This window comes from Dendrobium catenatum, unplaced genomic scaffold, assembly GCF_001605985.2.
Source record: "Dendrobium catenatum unplaced genomic scaffold, ASM160598v2 fragScaff_scaffold_1221, whole genome shotgun sequence".
NCBI classification, from domain to species: Eukaryota; Viridiplantae; Streptophyta; class Magnoliopsida; order Asparagales; family Orchidaceae; genus Dendrobium; species Dendrobium catenatum.
In genome coordinates this window covers 283918-303789 of record NW_021319683.1, presented here as the reverse complement: position 1 = coordinate 303789, position 19872 = coordinate 283918, and the positions used below count along the sequence as shown (strand labels likewise).

Genomic DNA, 19872 nt, shown 5'->3' with positions numbered 1-19872 from the left:
TTGTTATTGGGCAATGGTTGTCAAGAGATCAATGTCAGGCAATGAAATGCTGGAGATTGTGGCCAGATGTTGATGATTAGAAGATTTGTTCAGGAAGTTTTAATTGGGCGATAGTAGTTTAGCGGCTCCAGTTTGATAGAATTGGTCGAATAATGGCGATTTGAAAGTCGTGTTCAAAGGATGGTGATACAATGACAGTGATGGGAAGGCAGTGGTCCAATGATGGAGGCCAAATAGCAATTAGATGTCCCCACATACCATCAAATAGCCTACATTGATATTATGGATATATTATTATTTATTTAATATTTAAATGTCATAATGTTTAAAAAGCGTGATGCCTAACCAAAGAGCAATAAATAAATTTTTTTAAAAAAAGAGCAATAAATACCTCATGATAAGCATTTTATGATAATAAATACTTTTTTATCTTAATAAGTCAGATGGATATACGTTAAAAATAATTTATTTAGTTTGGCCCGTGCCAAAGAAATACTCAGAATCGCGAGGTGTGGGGACCACGTTGGAAGGAGCGATGCAAGCCAGTGGGTAAAGTAGTTGGGGTGGGACCACCGACTCCATTTAAGATACAAAATCACATGCGGATGTGGCGTCCCTTTTCCCGCATAATTAATGACGCTTATGTCGTTACGGCATGGCGGGCTTCACAGTTCAGCACTTAGTGGCTTGATTAAGATTTATCAATTGTTTTTTGCTTAAATATATTTATGCAGCCGGCATTCAGTCCCTTTCATGCGACTAGGATTAGGCTAATAACAAGTTTTAAATTAATTAAGATTAAGTTGTTCAAATAAAAAATATGTGAAAATGGGAGGTCCAAACTTTTGCCGTATGGAAGGGAGTAAGATAAAATTTTAATTTAATTATTTAACGACTCAACAAAAGTACAAATATGCATAAAAAATAATAATATATATTTGTTAGATTCAAATTTGTCCATGAGAGCCATTAATACAAAAACCTATTTTCAATGAGGTTATAGTAGAATACGAAATACAAAGAAGAGAGAATTCTAAAGAGAAAATTGAAAATTTTATTGCTAACATAGAAGCCAAGAATCACTGTGTTTAAACTGATCATCTAACCTCATATTTATATGATTTTTAGGTGTTACGGGAAAGGATACATCTTGATCTAATAATAAATGAATACAAGATATATGATAAGATAATTAGAGACATGTGGACAAATATCTAATTTATGTATGTAAAAATATAGTTATAATGTTTATGTGTAGATGAAAATAGCTCCCCAGGTGAGTGGTGGGAGGAGGCTAAGACCAAATAGATGATGTCACAAATCATCCAAAGGAATACTAATTTACCGATGCAGTCACTAGCTCAGGATGGGCATATGTGAGTCTGTCTTGCTGATTGGACAAGTGGTCCTATAGGCTTGGGTGAGTGGTCTCATAGGCTTTTATGAGTTTGTGCTGATCCATAGCGACTGCATCTAAACCCCTGATGCATATGGTTAAGTGGCACCTTAGGCGTATTTAAGTTATATAAAATTAACTCCAATAACATTTTAAAAGAGTCATTACTTAAATTGAAATTAGTCATGTTAAATACTATCATCTGCCCATAGGTCAATCAACCACCATCATTATATTCATTGTTCGATTCCTACAATCTAATCATCATCACCAGACCTTTATTTCCTACTATAAGCTGATGTTGACAATCATTGTTGCCATATCGCCTTACCCATTTATTGAACGACACTAATTCCCATCATTCCTCATTTTTCTTCTGATTTTATCATTTTCCTCGTACGAGATTGAGCCAACAATCCAGACATTGCAATTCATCTTCTCCAATTGAAAGGTATGGAAACTTTTGTAATATTTTGCCATATGATATATTATTTAAATTTGATCCAACGCAATAGTTTTTTCCACTCTTAATTTTCCACATAAAAATTATTGAGTCTCTTATAAGAATCTTTTATTCATGTGTGTAGAATTTTATATAACATGAAGACAAGAATTTATTCTCTATTGCTCTAATTTTTTTAACAACAACATCAAACATTTTATCTCACTACATGTGATTAGCTACATGAATCCTTCTTTATTTATTGTGTCCTATTAAGAGTCAAATTCCCATTTAAATATAATAAAAAACTTCATTTCTAATACTTTCTAACCAAAACTTTTTAGATCTTCTTCTATTTTTTATTAACACAGTTTAGATCTAATACATCATGACATGAATTCTTTAAAATTTTTAACACACAATAAAAATTCCATTATTTTACCTTTGAACTCAATATTCTCTTACAAATTTATTTTACAGGCTTATGTTTTTTCATAAAATTTCATTACAATGGAGTAAAGAGCTTCTAAAGCTTATAAATACCAAGTTGGAGAAAGGTAGAAGGATAAGACAACCATTACAAAATCTACACACATAAGTGAAAGAGAACCAAACAATTAAGAAGGTAGAGGAAGAAAATTACGGATGGAAAGCTACAAGGATAAATATACAAATATCTATTAGGGTGGGTCCCTCACAACACATCATATTGACAAAAGAGCCATGCAAAACAAATTTGGTTGCTACCTTTTGACCTAATCAAGCTTTTTAACATTTCATTTTCCATGTCGACTAGTTGCTATTTGTTAAGGTTTGGATTTTTCTAAGTAGAATAAAAAGTTAAGTTAATTCATATTGATTCTCTGTTATGTAAAAGGTGCAAATGAGTTGAGTTCGAGTGAGTTAAGATATATTCAACTCTGCTCATTAAATAAATGAGCTAACTTTTTATGTTCGGTTTGTTAACTTATCGAGTCGAGCTGGAGTTATTCATGAATATAAAACCTTGTTGAAAATCATATACATTGAAGAAGATATAAGTCGCAATATATATGAATATTTATTCGTGTTGATGTGAATGTACAACTATGAGCATAAAAAATGCACGTATATACATGTAAACTCAAAAACATGCATGTACACATATGAAAAAAAAGCATAAATTCTTATATGTATACACATAAGTATGCTACAATCGAGGCGAATACAACCTAAGAGGATCATGTTCATCTTTAACTCTATTAACAAACAAGGATGGAACTGTATAGTGGTGACCCCCCTAAAAAAACACTACAGGAAAAACAATGAAAACCGGCGGTTTTTTCCGGCGGTTAGTGTAAGATTACCGGCGGTTTGACAAATTACCGGCGGTCTAACGGCGGTTTAGTGACCGCCGGTAAAAACGGCGTAGGTTTTCCTGTAGTGAAATTAGAACTCTTAATATAATAATGGTTATTTGTAATCTACATGCATGCATATACATGTAAACTCAAAAACATGCATATACACATATACAAAAATGCATAGTTTCTTGTATGTATAGACATAAGTAAGCTACTATCGAGGCGAACACACCCTAAGAGGATCATGTTCATCTTTAACTCTACTAACAAATAAGGACAGAATTGTATAGTGGTGACCCCCCAATTAATTTTTTGCCCCCAACCGACCATTTTTTCTCGCAATTTGTCCCTCCAAAAATCAAAAAGCCTATTTGCCTCCCGTTATTTTCATACGATTATGTTAACATTTTCTAACAATAACAAATAAGTCTGCGAAAAATAATTATATGCAAAATAAATTATTTTACACCATTATATATATATTATAAGTTTGTCATTTGCTCTCTCCCTGAAATGTTTGCAATTTTTTACTTGGTTAATTATAATTTCACTTAGTTATTATTTTCTTACGATTTTTTCACTATATTTTAAAAATTAATGTAATAAAAAATTTATTCTTTATTATCATAATATCTAAGTTATTTTCTCAACATTAATCTCCCAATCAACTTTATAAAATATTATAATCCTTCCAAATAGATTATAAATCTAAGATGGTGTGTAGCCATTAATAGAATGCAACTTTTGAACTTATATAAAATAGAAATCATATTAGCATGAGGACAAAGCTTCTTGGCAAGCAACAGTCAAACTTTTGCTTTGCATTGAGCTTATAATTTTTATTTTTCACAGTGTTGCGTCCTGGAATATTCGCGGCGGTAGAGAAATATATAGTTTAACGTCTTAGCGTTGTACGAAGATCCAGCACACAATCAGATAAGTGAGAGGGTGTAGCGTTCATAAGAGACACCAAAGTTTTGATGATGTATCACACAGGTTGAAAAACCTCTTATTACTTGAACACTTAGATGACTAATAACAGTGAAACTTTTTGAACAGTGAAGCTATTAAGTAGGGAAATATATAGCATAGAAATTTCAACATTGTCATGCTGTCAATCTTTTTGTAAAACAAAAAATTTATCAGCATATACTATTCGGATATTAAAGAAGGAAAACGCAGAGTATAAGTATTGAAATAATTGAGAAATTAAGCTGCCTGCAATATATAATATTGTTTTTTTAGGGAATTGATATAAATATTATAAAAATTGTTATGTGTTCATATATCTAATATCTAAATTTTTATATTTATTTTTATATGTCATAAAAAAATTATGATGATCAGACACGAATCCTGATGACTATATAACTTGAAAACCTCTAAAATTAAAGTTAGGGCCATCACAACTTGGATTTCAATATAATTATAGTCAAATTGAGCGTCATCATGAGATAAACCCAATGATATCAAAGGTGACCCAATTCGAGTACGAATAAGCCCATATTGAGTAATTGAAGTGTAATTTAAAATTTCATGACATTAATTGGATGACCACATGATCTCTAAAACTCACATGCTTATAATCGAATCGAGCATTTCGACAAGACGAATAAATAAGCCAAAGATTGTTTAATTTCAACATCATTAAGATGAACTTTTATTTAGTTCGGTCACATGACGTAGCTCTACGTTCGACCGCCAGTAGAATCACACCACGTGTTCTCACTATTTACCGCGCGCCCCGACAACTTGACCCAGAACGGACCCAGGATGGCTCGGTATTTCTCGATTTTACTAGGTATTGCTCGATATTACTCGGTATTGCTAGGTATTGGTCGATTTTGCTTGGCAATAACCAATACCGAGCAAATACCGAGTAATACCGAGTTGTATCGAGTTTTTCTAGAAAAACTCGGTACAACTCGGTATTACTCGGTATTTGCTCGGACCATTTTGTAACTATGATCGTCAAAACACTAATCAACCTCTATTGTTGCCCAACTATAAACTTTCTATATACCCTTCCCCAGCTATGATTATCTGGCCTCCATCATCTGACTGCAGTCCTCCAATCACCATCATCCAAGTATATTCCTCCAACCATTATATCATTATTATACTCATATGATCACCGTCGCCGATTACAATCCTTCGATCATCATTATTAGACTATAATCCTTTCGACCACCACTGCCCAACTATGCAATATCAACACCTACAAAATACGTTGTACATATTATATGTGTAACACATTGCATAAACACCTCCCTAAGGAAAGACACTATTTATAATCAATGACAAATATCAGTTGAATCTTTTCAACTATTTCGGGCCTAATACTTTTTTCCCTTTGTGAGTTTTGTATATAAAATCCAATTGTCCCTTACAACTCACTTATTTGTTTGTGTGTTGGATCTTTGCATAAAGTTAAAACGTTAAACTATATTTCTCTACCGTTATGAATGCCTTACACGCAATAATTTATATATACTTTATGTTAAATAAGTTAATATTAATAATATTTTTTATGTGTAAAGATTTGAGTATTATATAAACATTTAAATATTAGATATTTAAATTCATAAGAATTTTACAATATGCATGTATTTAAATCCTTTTTTAAAGATGGCAAACATCAAAATATAATTTGTTAGAAACTAATAGTTAATGTTTCAAAATCAAGCCAAAATAAGAAGCGAAATAATAATAGTTTTATCTGCTACTGTTTACATTTAAAAAAAATCAAATCATGAAATAAATAAAATGTAAAATACTTTGTGCCTTCTCATTCTATTTTAAACAACTATAAAAAGCCCTACCAACCAACCTATGAATGAGCCCTAGCCTAATTTACAATATTACCGAATTGTGAGCGCACACTTCTACAATTAAGATATCTACAATGCAATCACATGTTGGATTAGAAACTTCCCCTATATATATAGAGAGGAGGGTGGATAAAATAGGATTAGAGTTGGTATTTAAGTGAGACAAGTCAACTCGTGAGCTTACTCAGGCTCGACTCGATAAATATCGATCATGAGTTGAAATTGAAGAGCTAAAAAGTCAAGCTTGAACTACCTCTGACTTAACTTGATAATTCGTGAGCCTGTACGTTTAAAATAAACTTAAAAGATATTAAATTCATGATTTCAAGTTTAAGATTATTAAAAATATTAAAAATATTTATATTGTGATTATCTATTATTTTGTTCTAATTTTTCATTATTTTTATCATTTTATTATAATAATTGCTTGGAACATATCTTTTTTTTTTCTTTCTTTCTTTCGTAATAAATGAGTCAACTGATGAATCGGCTCGAACTCGTAGAATAGAGCTCATGCTCGAGTTCGTATTCTTAAGCCAAGGATGACTCGTGATTGGCTCGACTTATTTACACCCCTAGACCAAATTAAGCATGCATAATCTTAAGAGTGAAAGAGAACACGTAAAATCATAAATACACAGATAGGGTTGGGAGTTTACCAAAGCTCCCAACCAACATACCAATTTATTTATTTATTTAATAAAGTTGAAATTTTCTAAAGAACATTAAAATAAATTAAAATAAAATAATTATAGTTGTTGCTTTTATGAATTTAATTTCCGTATATTTTCAACTGCTACCAAACTATTAAATGTCACCTCCTCTAAGCCATACAATTAAACTAAAGAATTAGTGTTGACATATTATTGTATAATACTAATTGATTTGATCAACGAGATTTCGTGCGAGGTTAGAAGATTTATTAAACGAGTGAGTTAATATAAATATTGAAGACAAAGCCTTCTTTTTTTTAATATGTTGCAACTTGCCTTAATATATAATAATCATTTTTATGTCGATGTATAATGCATAATTATTTTATCTCAAATTTAACTCACTCAATAATTTTTCTCAGGTCAAGAAGTGAAGCTTCTTAAGAAAAAGTTATGGTTAGTAACTTTTGAGGTGTAATTAAGCAAAAATAATTAGAAAAAGATATTTCTTAGAAATACGGATGTCTCTATCACCGTTTTTGTGGTGAGAAATTATTCTGTGCGGATGTTGAATATCGTTCGGAGACCAATCAGAATAAGCCATGTTGGTACTGCAGCTCAGCCCTGCTCGGTACGGCTCATATCATTCTCGGTATTGCTAACGTGGCTCTAACTAGTTGGTCTCCGGATGTAGAGCTACGTTCGACGGCCGCATAGAATAATTTCTCTTTCGTGACAGAGCGTTTCGTTAGATTAAACGACAGATGTGAGATGTTTGGTGAATGAATGAAAATCCAAATGAACTCCTCATGATATGTAGTGTTAGATGGATATGCTTTTTCATAACATTTCACGAATTTTGATGAAAATTAATGGTGATCGATCTAACATTACCTATTGCGTGGAATTTCCTATAGTCCTATAGATATTTGGTATGAAGATCACACAGGTGGCACTATGAGCACCAAGTCGTGAAGTTGATCCACGTACACGCCCCTCTCAAGCCCATCTTGAATAGGTCAAACTACTTGTGCCCCACAGTTGCCACATGGCACTCTTTAATTGGTGTACTCTAACACAATCCTTGTTATACCCATAGTGGCGGTCCCCACTTCCTCGTGGTCCAACCGTCTAACTCTACTTTGTATGCCATGTGTTACCTTTACTTAGGTAGTCAATTTATGTGGTCCTCGCTAGTAGAATTCCTCTCTAATCAAGAATATTATCATAAATAAATAAATAAATAAATTAATATTTAATTTCTTATCATAAATGAGGTTTTGAAGCTTTTTATAAGAAATAAAGTACAAATAAATTTAACTTCACTATTTGATAAAAATAAATAGGCACACATGTTTTAATAAAATAATAAATTTATTTTTAATCATAAATTTAACTAATATTTATTATAAAAAATGCAAGTTGGAAACACTCTAAAATATGAACAATATATTATTTAAATTTATGATGCTTAAAATATTTTTTGTCATTAAATTTATTTATATTTTTGTAATTTTCAAAACTCTAAGAAATTTCAACTATTTAGTAAGTGATAGTCTTTTAATCTCTAAAATTAAAATTAAAAATTTAAACCCTTATAATAATATTTGATGGTTCCAAAAAAAAATATATATATATGAAAAATATAAATTCACATATAACAGTTTATGTACTAGGATTAAAATGTCATGACAATGACATGTTGTTTTACCTTAAAGTCCTTGTTGTTCTTTTATTTCATCATTAGCATTTTCAAAAATTACAGACATAATATGGCGATTCTGAATTTACATTCCCCACCCCGTCCCATATTTACCCTCTTACATTCGGCCCAATCGGCCGGCAGCTCCTTTTCCCAAAACACCCTTCTAATTTTTAATTATTTTAATTAAGAACATAAATAAATAGTCCCGGAAAATAGAAAAGTCTTCTCTCTCTCTCTCTCCCTACTTCTTCGTCTCGTCGTCCTCTGGAATTTCAACTAATCTCTCTCTCTCTCTCTCTCATCTCTGCAAGAGATGGCCTACCACAACCACCTGACGCAAGAGATAACCCTTCCAGCCTACGCCGACCAGCATCTAGTTGAAGACGCCGGAAAATCACCAACCGTTGCCGCAGCCGCCACGGCGCGGCACCTCGCCGGCGGGCCATCGTGGCTGAACAACCCCATCCTCCGACAACCCCACCAATTCGTGGACGGCAGCTTCCTCCACCTCCAAACCGCCCCGGCTCCCTTCCGGTCCGCCGACGACGAAGTCCCCGCCTCCAGTGACTCCATAATCGTCGCCACAGCCGGCGATGAAGAAACCCCGGCGGGCAGCGGCGAAGCTGTTGAAGGCACGTGGCAGAGGGCTCGGTACAAGGCAGAGATACTGGCCCACCCTCTCTACGAGCAGCTCCTGTCGGCACACGTGGCGTGCCTACGGATCGCCACGCCGGTGGATCAGTTGCCGAGAATCGACGCTCAGCTCGCCCAGTCGCAGCAAGTTGTCGCTAAGTACTCTGTCATGGCCGGCGGCCAGATGCTGGCTGGAGAGGAGAAGGAGCTCGATCAATTCATGGTTAGCCTTAAATTCTTCTTCTTCCTCCTCCTTTCCCAATTTCTTCAGTTTCTCCTATCGATTTAAAATTTCACTCTTTCTTCAAGTTCTTAAATTGAAATTAAAGGATGATAAATTAATAAAATCTGCTCTGTTTTACCCTGCTCTTGACTCGTTTGATTCAGTTCGTTAATTATCAAATCTGTTATTCAATTTTAAATTTTGATTATGCTGTATTGTATTTTGGATCAACGGCTTGTAATTTTCTTAATTGAGAATATTCCTGAGCTATAATTAGGTTAGGAGCTCTTGACCTAATTTTCACAAAAAAAAAAATTAAAATTTTTATATAGAATATTTTTTATAATAAATAGGGTAGGGGGGGTTCCTAGCTAGGCCTGTGTTAATGCTATAAGTGCAGTGTTTGTAGGCTGAGAGCTGCACTACGAACTCTGCATCACCTTCCACAGTTTCTTCAGGCTTTATTTAACTGCATTAATAAGCTGCAGAGTTGCGAATAAAGCTTCTTTACTCTTTCCATGAAAGAAGAAAGAATTACATTCATAGGATGATCATCATAGGTGTATTTTATTTTTTTAAAAATGTTTAGTGCCAAAAATAAATCACAATTTGCACGTTTATCACATTCCTAAGGCCATCTCCAACTGAACGCCAAAATCAGAGTTTGTCATCGGAGAGCTGCTCCATCCGAACGTTAAAACCTGTGACATTTTCGCCTCACGAACAGTGACATGTCAATATTGGGGCCCCACTGTTCAATACCTCTATCTTTTCATGTTATGAAATAGAGCTTCGTTGAACATGAGTTACTATATTATGAGTGTTGGAAAATGAGTTTTTTCGCTTCTAGTTCCCTAAATCCAAATTTTGTTGGATGGAGCCTAAGAAGCTACCAATTGTGCTTCATAGGAAAAAAAATTTAGTTTGAACTTTTTTAATAGATTTTTACATGATGTATTTAATTGGTGCAATAAAAATTTTAATGATATATATATTAAAAATAAAAAATCAAATAACTTTGAGATATGTTAAGCACAAATTGAAGGTGCTACTATGCTTCTTATATAAATTCATATAATATAATATATATTATTATAATATATATTATAATAATATATATAATATATTAATATTATAATAAAGTGGGCTCATCTGTATTTTGGTGACTATTTAAAGTGAAAGAAGGAGATTATATTAAGTGCAGAGACCGAATATAGAAAATCATTCGGTTTTGTCTTTGCGAATAGTAAAAACGCAGTGATGAATAGTAAAAGCGCAGCTCTGTGCATTTTATTATTTACAGAGACAAAATCGGCACGATTCTCTGAGTCGATCTCCACGTAAATAATTTCTTTGAAAAGAGTCGCATACCCTTCTTCAATTTGATTGATCCATTTATAGTAAGTGAGCTCAATCTTATTTTTATGGAAAATTATCATCATATTTATTATAATATTGGATTTATTAAATTAACTCTCCTCTCTCTCCTCTCTATATAATATATATATATATCATATTATATATGAATAAAATACATAAATAATCCTCATTAAATTATATCCGAAATTCTAACAAATTTTTTTTCTACTTTTGTATAAGAATTTATATGAAAGGGCTTCACCAGAAAAAAAAAAATTATTTACTGCCTTACCTAAATTATATCATCCAAATTGAATGCTTAATTTGGAATAGATTTGAGGAATTAGAGAAAAAAATAAGAGTGAATTTTTTTCTCATTTTCTATTTTAGTCAATAAAATCTATATAATATATATATGAATATTTTTAATTTTTTTGAAGGAAGAACTTAATATATATTTATGAGATGTAATCTGTCTAACCTTTTAATATGTTTGCTAAATGTAGCAATCCGTTTCTCCTTTAGAAAGAGTGATATCAATTCCTTGTTTGTTACCTATGTCTTATTAGTTAATGCAATGTTCAGTCTTCAGAGTTTAACTATTCGCAGTGGCCTACGCTATGTTGGTCATCTGCAGGGAACAAAATGCTGACAAATAATTTAAATACGAATATAATATAATATTATATATAAAATATAATATATAAATATTATATATAAATTTATTCTTCGATATACATGTTGAGACAAAATTATTTATGTATGAAAACATCTCAAAATATTATAGATCAATATCATGATACCTCAAAATTTTATTTTATCAGGAGCATATATTTGCTTGAAATAGACTAAGGACGTTTATTTACTCCCTTTATTTTTCATACCGATTATAAATAACTTTTATTTTAACAACTGCTTTCATACAGAAAAAGCCTTTGTATCGATGGACTAAAATCTAGATAATATCCCGAAATTACTTTTTTCGTGAAAAATATCCATGTAATTCGCTATCATCGGAAAAATCTAAGACCGGCGAAGTTTCTAACACGGGAACTTTTCCTCTGGTGGCTTTTCGGCCAAATTACTTAGCGGAAAAATGAGTGTGAAAACGTTGTATTCTCCATTATTATTTCGCGTAATATTCCCACTCTAGTTCTTGAAAGTCCGACGATAAAAGATTTTTTTGATGTTCTGGTCTTTCAAAAAATAATAATATGTAGTCATTTTCTACACGTAAAATATAACTACGTTCTTCAAATCATTTGCAAATAATAAGAAACTGTCCAAATGAAGCTGAAGTTGATTCTATTTGATTTAATACTATAATATGATTTGAATATGTTGAATTTAAATGTAAGACTTATGTTACTACATTCAAATTCCTTCTATCATCTTCTCTCTCTATGGGCCAATACATCTATTTTGTTTAATTAATCAATTCATTATAATATATTTCCTCCAAATTTCTCAAACATTATTGGCTCATGTTATTCTGGCGCAATAGGCTTACTATATAGTTCATTTTGTCTGTGAATGCTAATACAATAAGCAACCATTGCACTCATTTTTTGTCTTCTTCTTCTTGTTCATGCTTCTTTTTACAACTTTAGTATGAAGCTGACAAGAACCTGGTACTTTTTATCTCTTTGATTAGCATCTTGTGTCTCAGTTACGTGGATGCAGCTTGTAGTGATTCAATGAATATAAAAAGAAATGCGCTTCCTGAGATTATTGTACTATAATTGTTTCTATGTTATAACATGTAGGCCTATGGTTTCAGATTATTTGTCATGCCTTCAACATTTCTTATTGCAAACTATTCTTTTATAACTATTTCTGACTATTCTCCTCTGAACTATATCAGAATGCAATGTCATTCTTCAGGATGTTGTCTTGGTGATGCTATTACTTAGGCCTCGTTTGGGGCAACTTTCTTTTTGCTTCTTAAACTCGAAAGCTATTTTAAGAAGCAGAAAGAAACCTGTCACAAATGAAGTCGTAGACACGTTAGACTTAAAAATATGATAATTTATTAATGATGAATTTGTTTTTATTCATGTTGTGCCTGAAAGTAAAATCACCCAATTTGAGAGACTTTTGAAGTATTTTTAGAGTCTAAAAACAATATTGATTTATAGTTCCATCAATCCAAATGAAAGAATCAATAAATTTATAATTTGTCAAAATAAGTTTTATAATTTCGGGCAAGCAAATTGGGTGCAAAGAAAAAAAAAAAAAAACTTAAGCTTCGTTTTAGACAGTTTTTTTTATTGTTTTGTAAAACTTTTGTAGAGAAAGTAATTTTTTAAAGTTGTTTGAAAAACATGTTTCTAAAAAAAATCTTTTTGAAAGCAGCGGGAAAAGTAGTTGGCCTAGTGGCCAAAAAAATTGTGGTTGCGATTTGAAAAGTTGTCTCAAATGAAAACTTAGGTTTCGTTTGAGACGGTTTTTTTATTATTTCTTAAAGCTGCTTTCTAATAAAAAAATTAAAATATAAAGCCGCTTAAGAAGCAGTAAAAAAAGTTATCCCAAACGAAACTTTAGTGTGAAGAGTTTCTAATATATTTTGTGTGATATAACAAGACATTTATTGAGAAATATGAGATAATTTGTAACAAGACATCTAGTTTAACTACAAAATTAAATGAAACTTAAACTTCTTTAGACAAAACTGAGATGTCTTGTGTTTCAGATCTAATATCCTCCTATGTTTAGTCATTTGTCTTATAGTCCAAAACATAATTAATACATTAGTATAGTTTTTTTTTATTAACATGCAAGTGACATCAATGTGCTTGCAAATGAAAATTATTTCAGACAAATAAATCTCTACTAATTAATCAATAAATTTATGACAAAAGCACGCATGCCTAATTAATGAACTAATTTTTGAAATAACAGAAATACAATGACTCTTTATGTTCGCTTACTCCTATTTTTTGTTCTTTGGGCAGACGCACTATGTATTATTACTTTGTTCATTCAAAGAACAACTACAACAGCATGTTCGTGTGCATGCAATGGAAGCAGTAATGGCCTGCTGGGAGTTAGAACAGTCTTTGCAAAGTTTGACAGGTAATTCTCTAATACATTTTCATGAGATTAAACATATATTTTAAACAAAACGATTTTTTTATTACTTTTCATTAGGGACCAAATTAATTTTAAGAAGATTATTTTATATCTTCAAATAGTAAGAACAGTGGTTCTATGGATTATATGAATAAATTGTTGCTAGTGGCTTAGAAATCTGAAGAAAAGACTGAAGGAATCATGTTGATGTTTAGCACAACTTGTTTGCGAAAAAATTCATGATAAATTTTACTTAGAGCATCTCCAACTGAACGTCAAACATGCGTATGGCGTCGTTCGGTTGCTCCAGCATTTACAACCGTTACCTTCGTAGAAGCGCACAAAAAGGAGTTTAATTGGAAATGAATTACGGCATTTTTGAATTTCACTGCATTTTGGAGTGAAAAATGGGATTTTCGGTTGGAGATGCCCTTATCCGATGAACTTTTTACTTATTCGATCTGAAACTCTTCTTTTAATATTCCTTTTGTATAAATTTGTAATGGTTGCCTAAAACTTTTATGTTGTTTAATCTATATTTGTTAGGTGTCTCACCTGGTGAAGGCACTGGTGCAACAATGTCAGATGATGACGACGATGATGATCAAGCTGATGGTGAAACAAACTTCTATGATGGAAGTTTTGATGGCTCAGACAGTATGGGCTTTGGTCCCCTCGTACCTACCGAAAGTGAAAGATCACTAATGGAGCGTGTTCGACAAGAACTAAAGCATGAACTGAAAAATGTAAATCAAACATAAATAACTTCATATATAACAATGCCTCAGTAACTTCAAAATGCTAATCGACCTTGTATAATATATAGGGATACAAGGAGAAGATTGTAGACATTAGAGAAGAGATTTTACGTAAGAGGAGAGCTGGAAAACTCCCTGGTGATACAACTTCTACTCTAAAGGCTTGGTGGCAGTCCCACGCTAAGTGGCCCTATCCAACGGTCAGATTCTATTTTATATTCTTTATTATATGTCAAGTTAATTTTCCATTGTATGCAAGCATTTACAACATTTTAATGTTTAACTAAATTTAGGAGGATGACAAGGCAAGGCTGGTACAGGAGACTGGGTTGCAATTGAAACAGATCAATAACTGGTTCATCAACCAAAGGAAGCGAAACTGGCACAGCAATCCATCCTCCTCAACTGCATTGAAGAGCAAGAGAAAAAGGTAGATCCAGAAAGGCCAAAATTTCATTTGATTATATGACCACTCGTTTGCCTACTTTAGTTTATAAGAAAGGATTGCAGGTGACAGAAATCTGAAGGGATTGGAAGGGACACAAGGAAAGCTATTGAATTGGTCTGAAATTTAAGAAGGCCTCAAAGAAGAATGAACTGATGTTAGGACAAGGAGGAGGTAGCTCTGCAAGCAAATTGTTCCTTCTGTGAACATAGTAAACAAATTGTTACATGCAGAGGCAGTCTTTGTATCTCATTAGATAAAATGATCCATGATTAGCATTACATGTTCAAAATTGTTTGCAGACTTTATTCTCTCTCTTTTCAAATTACCAGCTAAATTAAAGTTTAATTTTAATGTTTTACTTGATTTTCTTAATAAGAGAATACTGGTGTGGTTGTACAGTAGTGCGATAATATTTATTGCAGCATATTGATTACAGTGTTTAACAGTTGAGTACTTTTAAGATAATATTCTGTGGAAGATAATTTTTTGCAAGGTAAAATACATTAGTTATAATTAATGGCTTGGTGTACTAATTTGGAATTTAATATTTAATTTTATCGGCATATCTTTCCAAAGCAAACATGGCAACAGTTTTCCTGTTCTTGTTAAGAGGTTTGACTACTGTTAGATCGGTCCAGGCGGTCCACACGGGACAGGCCCAATGCAACAGAGGCGGAATTTCTCCACCTCCTGCGCATGCCGCGAGATCAGTGGGAGCTTTTTTTGGAAGGTTTTTGAAGGAATTGGGAGGGAAATTTGAATGTAGGGACTGTTTAGAGATTTTCTTTTGATTTGTATGCATTAAATAATTTATTTTCCTAGGATTAGAGCATCTTGAATTTGGCTGAAATTTGATATCTCTTAGATTTAGGTTTTGTTTTGGACTCTAGCAGCGTCTAGAGATTTGGGAGAGATCGATCCTCCTCTCTTACTGAGGATCACTTGTATCTTGTTTGTTTTTCTTCCATTAGTTGATTTCTTGCAATAAAATCTACTATTTTCCCTGATTTTAACTGGAGTTTGGAAGAATTTTCTCATTGTTTTCCAAAAATTGATAGGAAATACTTGAGATCTACAAGTGTTTCCTATCATCTACCAACCAAAAGTTCGAGGTCTTAGATTCAAGTCTTACGTAGAAACTCAATTTGCCTTCTGCACCCTCCCTACTATTACTGTAAAAGAGCAAAGATAAAAGGTGGGTTAAATTATGCTAGATCTCACTGGTAAAGAATTAATGTTGCAGAGGCGAAGTTATAGCAGCATAAAATAATTGATAGAAGTGCTCAGAATACAGATGTACCTGCTGCTAGACTTGTCCCTCAATACAGATTGCTGGTTTCCTCTCAAGAATTGGCGTACCGTTAATTCAGCTCAATATTCACAATTTTTGTTTGAGAGAGACCTCGTTCTTCAGTAAAGAAGCTACATGAGATCATTTAAAAACAAGGGGCCAGCATAACTTTTACCAAACTATCCACAGGTAAATAGGCTATATTCCTAACAATCAATACTAGGGGAAATTATTGGGCCCGGTCATCGGACACAGCGTACCGTTCGGAACTGAAGTATCGAACGGTACTGAGCTTAGTACTGTGAAGTACTGAGTTCGGTACTTCACAGTAACAAGTATACTGAGCTCGGTACTGAGTACTGCTTGGTACTGCTCAGTACCGAGTTCAATATCGAGTAGAGGGTGATATGATGCATTTTCATTGGCTACGGACGGCGTCCAGTGACCTGACCCAATAATTTCCCTTGTGCCCATGAAAGGTTCCCATCTCTCCCTACAAAAAATGCCATTGAGTTGGTCACAAAGAACTGTAGGAGCTTGTGTCCTGTCAGAAAAGAAGCTTCCATAAAATGCAGTCCAATTGCTATTTCAGTAAAGTTTGGTGATCTCCTTGATGGATCTGCAGACCAACATTGTTCCATCAGAGCTTTCCACTCAGGACCGGATCACATGGTTCTTGGGCTCAATTGCTCTTGTTGGGCATTTAAATATCTTAATGATATTAAAATTTGGCAATCTTGAGCTCGTTGGATTCGTCTCGCCAAGCCGCTCAATTCGACTATAAGCATGTCATGTTTAAGAATTGTTTGGTAATCCAAATTAGGGTTTGAACCTTCTAAATGTGTTTCGGGTCTTTGATTTGGACCCATTCGGGCTTGGATTGAGTCGAATTTGGTGTCGCTGTGTTTGTCTTTTCGTGACGTTTAGTTTGACAGTAAGTTTGTAGAAATCAAAGTTTAAATGGTCTCGGATTTAATTTTTTAAGTTTCCAACTTGATTTTGCCTCAAGATTCGTGCCTGATTAAGATAATTTTTTAATGATATAACAATCATAATGAATAATTTTTAATTTTTAAGTTTCCAACTTGATTTTGCCTTGAGATTCGTGCCTGGTCAAGATCATTTTTTAATGATATATCAATCATAATGAATAATTTTAATAACTTGGGGTATGTCCAGTCAGTTACTCTAGAGGATTTACATTTTTATTGCTTGCATTGTAAATCCTTAGGTCATTCAATTCAGAATGTATTATCTTGCACCCGCGTTTATCTAAGCCACAATTGCAATGGGATGTTCCCCCTCCTACTTCTGTGCCGGATTTAGGGGATAATACTATTATTATGTCGAGTCCTAACATAGCTACTTTGTCCCATGTTGCTTTACCATCTGTGAATCCTATTGTGGTTAATTCTTCCCCTGCTATGTCGTCTGTTAATGTGTGAAATTGTTTGAATGTTGCGACTGCGATAGAATGTGAACTTGTTTTGATTCCAGCTGAGGAGGTGGAGGCATCTTTGGGAAATTTACCTGCATTTATTTCTCTTTATTTTGCTCAGGAGGATTCTGTAGTTGTTGAGACCGAACTTGTTATCTTGGCCTCTCGTTTTTGTGTTAGTGACGTTGGTTGTTGTTTTAATTTTAAACCGTCTTTGTCTTGTGTGGGTAATGTGTCTGCCTTGTGTGATTTGGATGAGACTGAAGAGCCTGGTGTGGTTGCTGAGCAATCTGGTTCCTCTTGTTCTCCTATTCGGGTTGTGGCTGGTAGGGGTGTAAACGAGTCGAGTCGAGTCGAGTTTATACCCTTATCGAGCTCGGCTCGTTACATGGAAAGCGGGCTCGAACTCGAGCTCGAGCAGGCTCGCGAGCCGGCTCGACAGCCATGGACGGGAATTTTTAAATTTAGGAGGGATTTTTAAAAATTTGAAAAATTAGGCGGAATTTTTAAAACTTAAGCGGGATTTTTAAAACTTAGATAAAGTTTAAAATATATATATGAAATGTTTAACATTTAAATAATAATTAGGTGATTATTATTATTTTTTTATATTTATATTTAATAAATAAAATAAAATTATTTAAAAATATATTAAAAATTATTTGAGCCGGCTCGTTAGCTCATTTTCATAACTGAGCTAGAGCTCGACTCGTGAGCTAGATAAGCTCGGCTCACGAGCGTATAAACGAATCAAGCTCGAGCCGACTCGCGAGTCGGCTCAGCTCACTTACATCCCTAATTATTGCTTATACATTGATCAATGTTAAATCTAGGCTCACTTATAATTGTGATGTTGGGAGTGATCACATTAGTATAGATGATCCTATTAGTGTGGTAAATAATTGCCCTAGTATTGTTTTGCCTCTGCTTGAGTCAGTTGTTTCCTTGGGGAGGGCGGTTGAGTTTGATTCGATGATTCCTGTTGTTGGTGCTCCTTCAACAGAGCATTGTGGAGTTGTGTGTTGTGATGATGGTGATGTGGGTGATCATGTCTTGGTGGTGACCCCTTGGGGTGGGATTGAGATGGTTCGGGTTGACCCGAATAGTGCCGGGTCAGTTTCGAGTTCGACCCGAACCCGACCCGTGACCCGAAATTGACACCCCTACTTCGTGGTTTGTGCTGGGGGCCTCCTACCTAAGTCCCCTCTCGCGCTTTCTTTTGTCTATTTGGTGTTTTTGGTTGTTTAATTTCTGTACATTGGTCTGTTTTGGCTTTGACTTATTGATTCACGGATTGCTGACATGTAACTGATGTACTTTTTTATCTCCTTTTATTTTAAAAAAATTTTGTTTTTTGTTAAAAAAATGAATACTTTTAATAACTTTAATATTTTTAATCTTCATATTGTATTATTCTGAAAAATAAATAGGTTCAAAATTAATTGCCTCTTAATTAATTTTAAAACGAATGAAATATCTGTTTTACTGATTAGATATATATGCGTTTATATTTTATTTTATTTTTAAATTAGTTGAATGGCAAAAAAAATTGGTAAAATACTTCAAAAATTAGCCGTTGCGGTGATTACGGGATGTAATCACCGCTCCGCGGCGACATTCATGATTTATGAGAAGAGCGGCTGTTTCTTTCGGCCATTGGAGATAACAAAATTATTCCAATTACCGCGAAGATCGTGAACTACTCCCATGAAAAATGACGTTAATGCCTTCGACGCGAAGGTTTTTTCCACCGAAACCGAAACGGTCTTTCTTTCTTCGGCCGCGTCGTCGTTATCCACCCCTTTCCCTCCGAAGCTATAAATGGACTGCTCCGCCTTCATCACCTTGCTCCGTTCTTTCAAAACCCTAACCCTAGAGTAATTCTTCACTGGAAATGGAATGCCGCGACCAGAACATTGGCGCATCACCTTCTCCATCGCCGCGCCATAAAACCCGGCCGATAATCAGGTTCCCTTGTTGCAGTCGCGTTGCCAATTCGGAAGATCCGCCGGTGGTAGAGGCATCGGTGATTCGATCAACGCCGTCATGGATCCGTGCAAAGGCTATGGAGCTCCCGGAGATGAAGGAATGTTGCCGGAGGCTGATCGGGAAATCATCAGGCCGCCAATTTGGAGACTTCAGGTACGACCCTATCAGCTACGCACTTAACTTTGACGACGGAGACGATGGCGCCAATGCAGAGTTGTTCCGATTGCGAAACCCCACGTCTTGATTCCTGATGTTGCCGTCGGATCCTATTGACGGCGCATGAAGATACAA

The 19872-nt window shown here is 34.0% G+C and overlaps 2 protein-coding genes across 3 annotated transcripts; both read left to right on the top strand.

The window, feature by feature from the left end:
* The first annotated feature begins 8583 nt into the window (after positions 1-8583).
* LOC110100286 (homeobox protein knotted-1-like 13) lies at positions 8584-15306 on the top strand. Of its 2 annotated transcripts, none has more exons than XM_028699233.1 (6): positions 8584-9226; positions 13540-13660; positions 14204-14403; positions 14484-14615; positions 14709-14845; positions 14918-15306. In XM_028699233.1, exons 1-6 carry the CDS (start codon positions 8684-8686, stop codon positions 14988-14990), a joined length of 1206 nt encoding a protein of 401 aa, XP_028555066.1. In that variant the 5' UTR covers positions 8584-8683; the 3' UTR covers positions 14991-15306. The 2 variants fall into 2 exon arrangements, with proteins under 2 accessions (XP_028555066.1, XP_020683382.1); XM_020827723.2 differs by having other exon boundaries at positions 8585-9226; positions 14926-15306.
* A 4180-nt stretch (positions 15307-19486) lies between these two features.
* On the top strand, positions 19487-19872 carry LOC110100292. Its single transcript, XM_020827730.2, has one exon. The coding sequence runs from the start codon at positions 19487-19489 to the stop codon at positions 19823-19825; it is 339 nt and encodes a 112-aa protein (XP_020683389.1). The 3' UTR covers positions 19826-19872.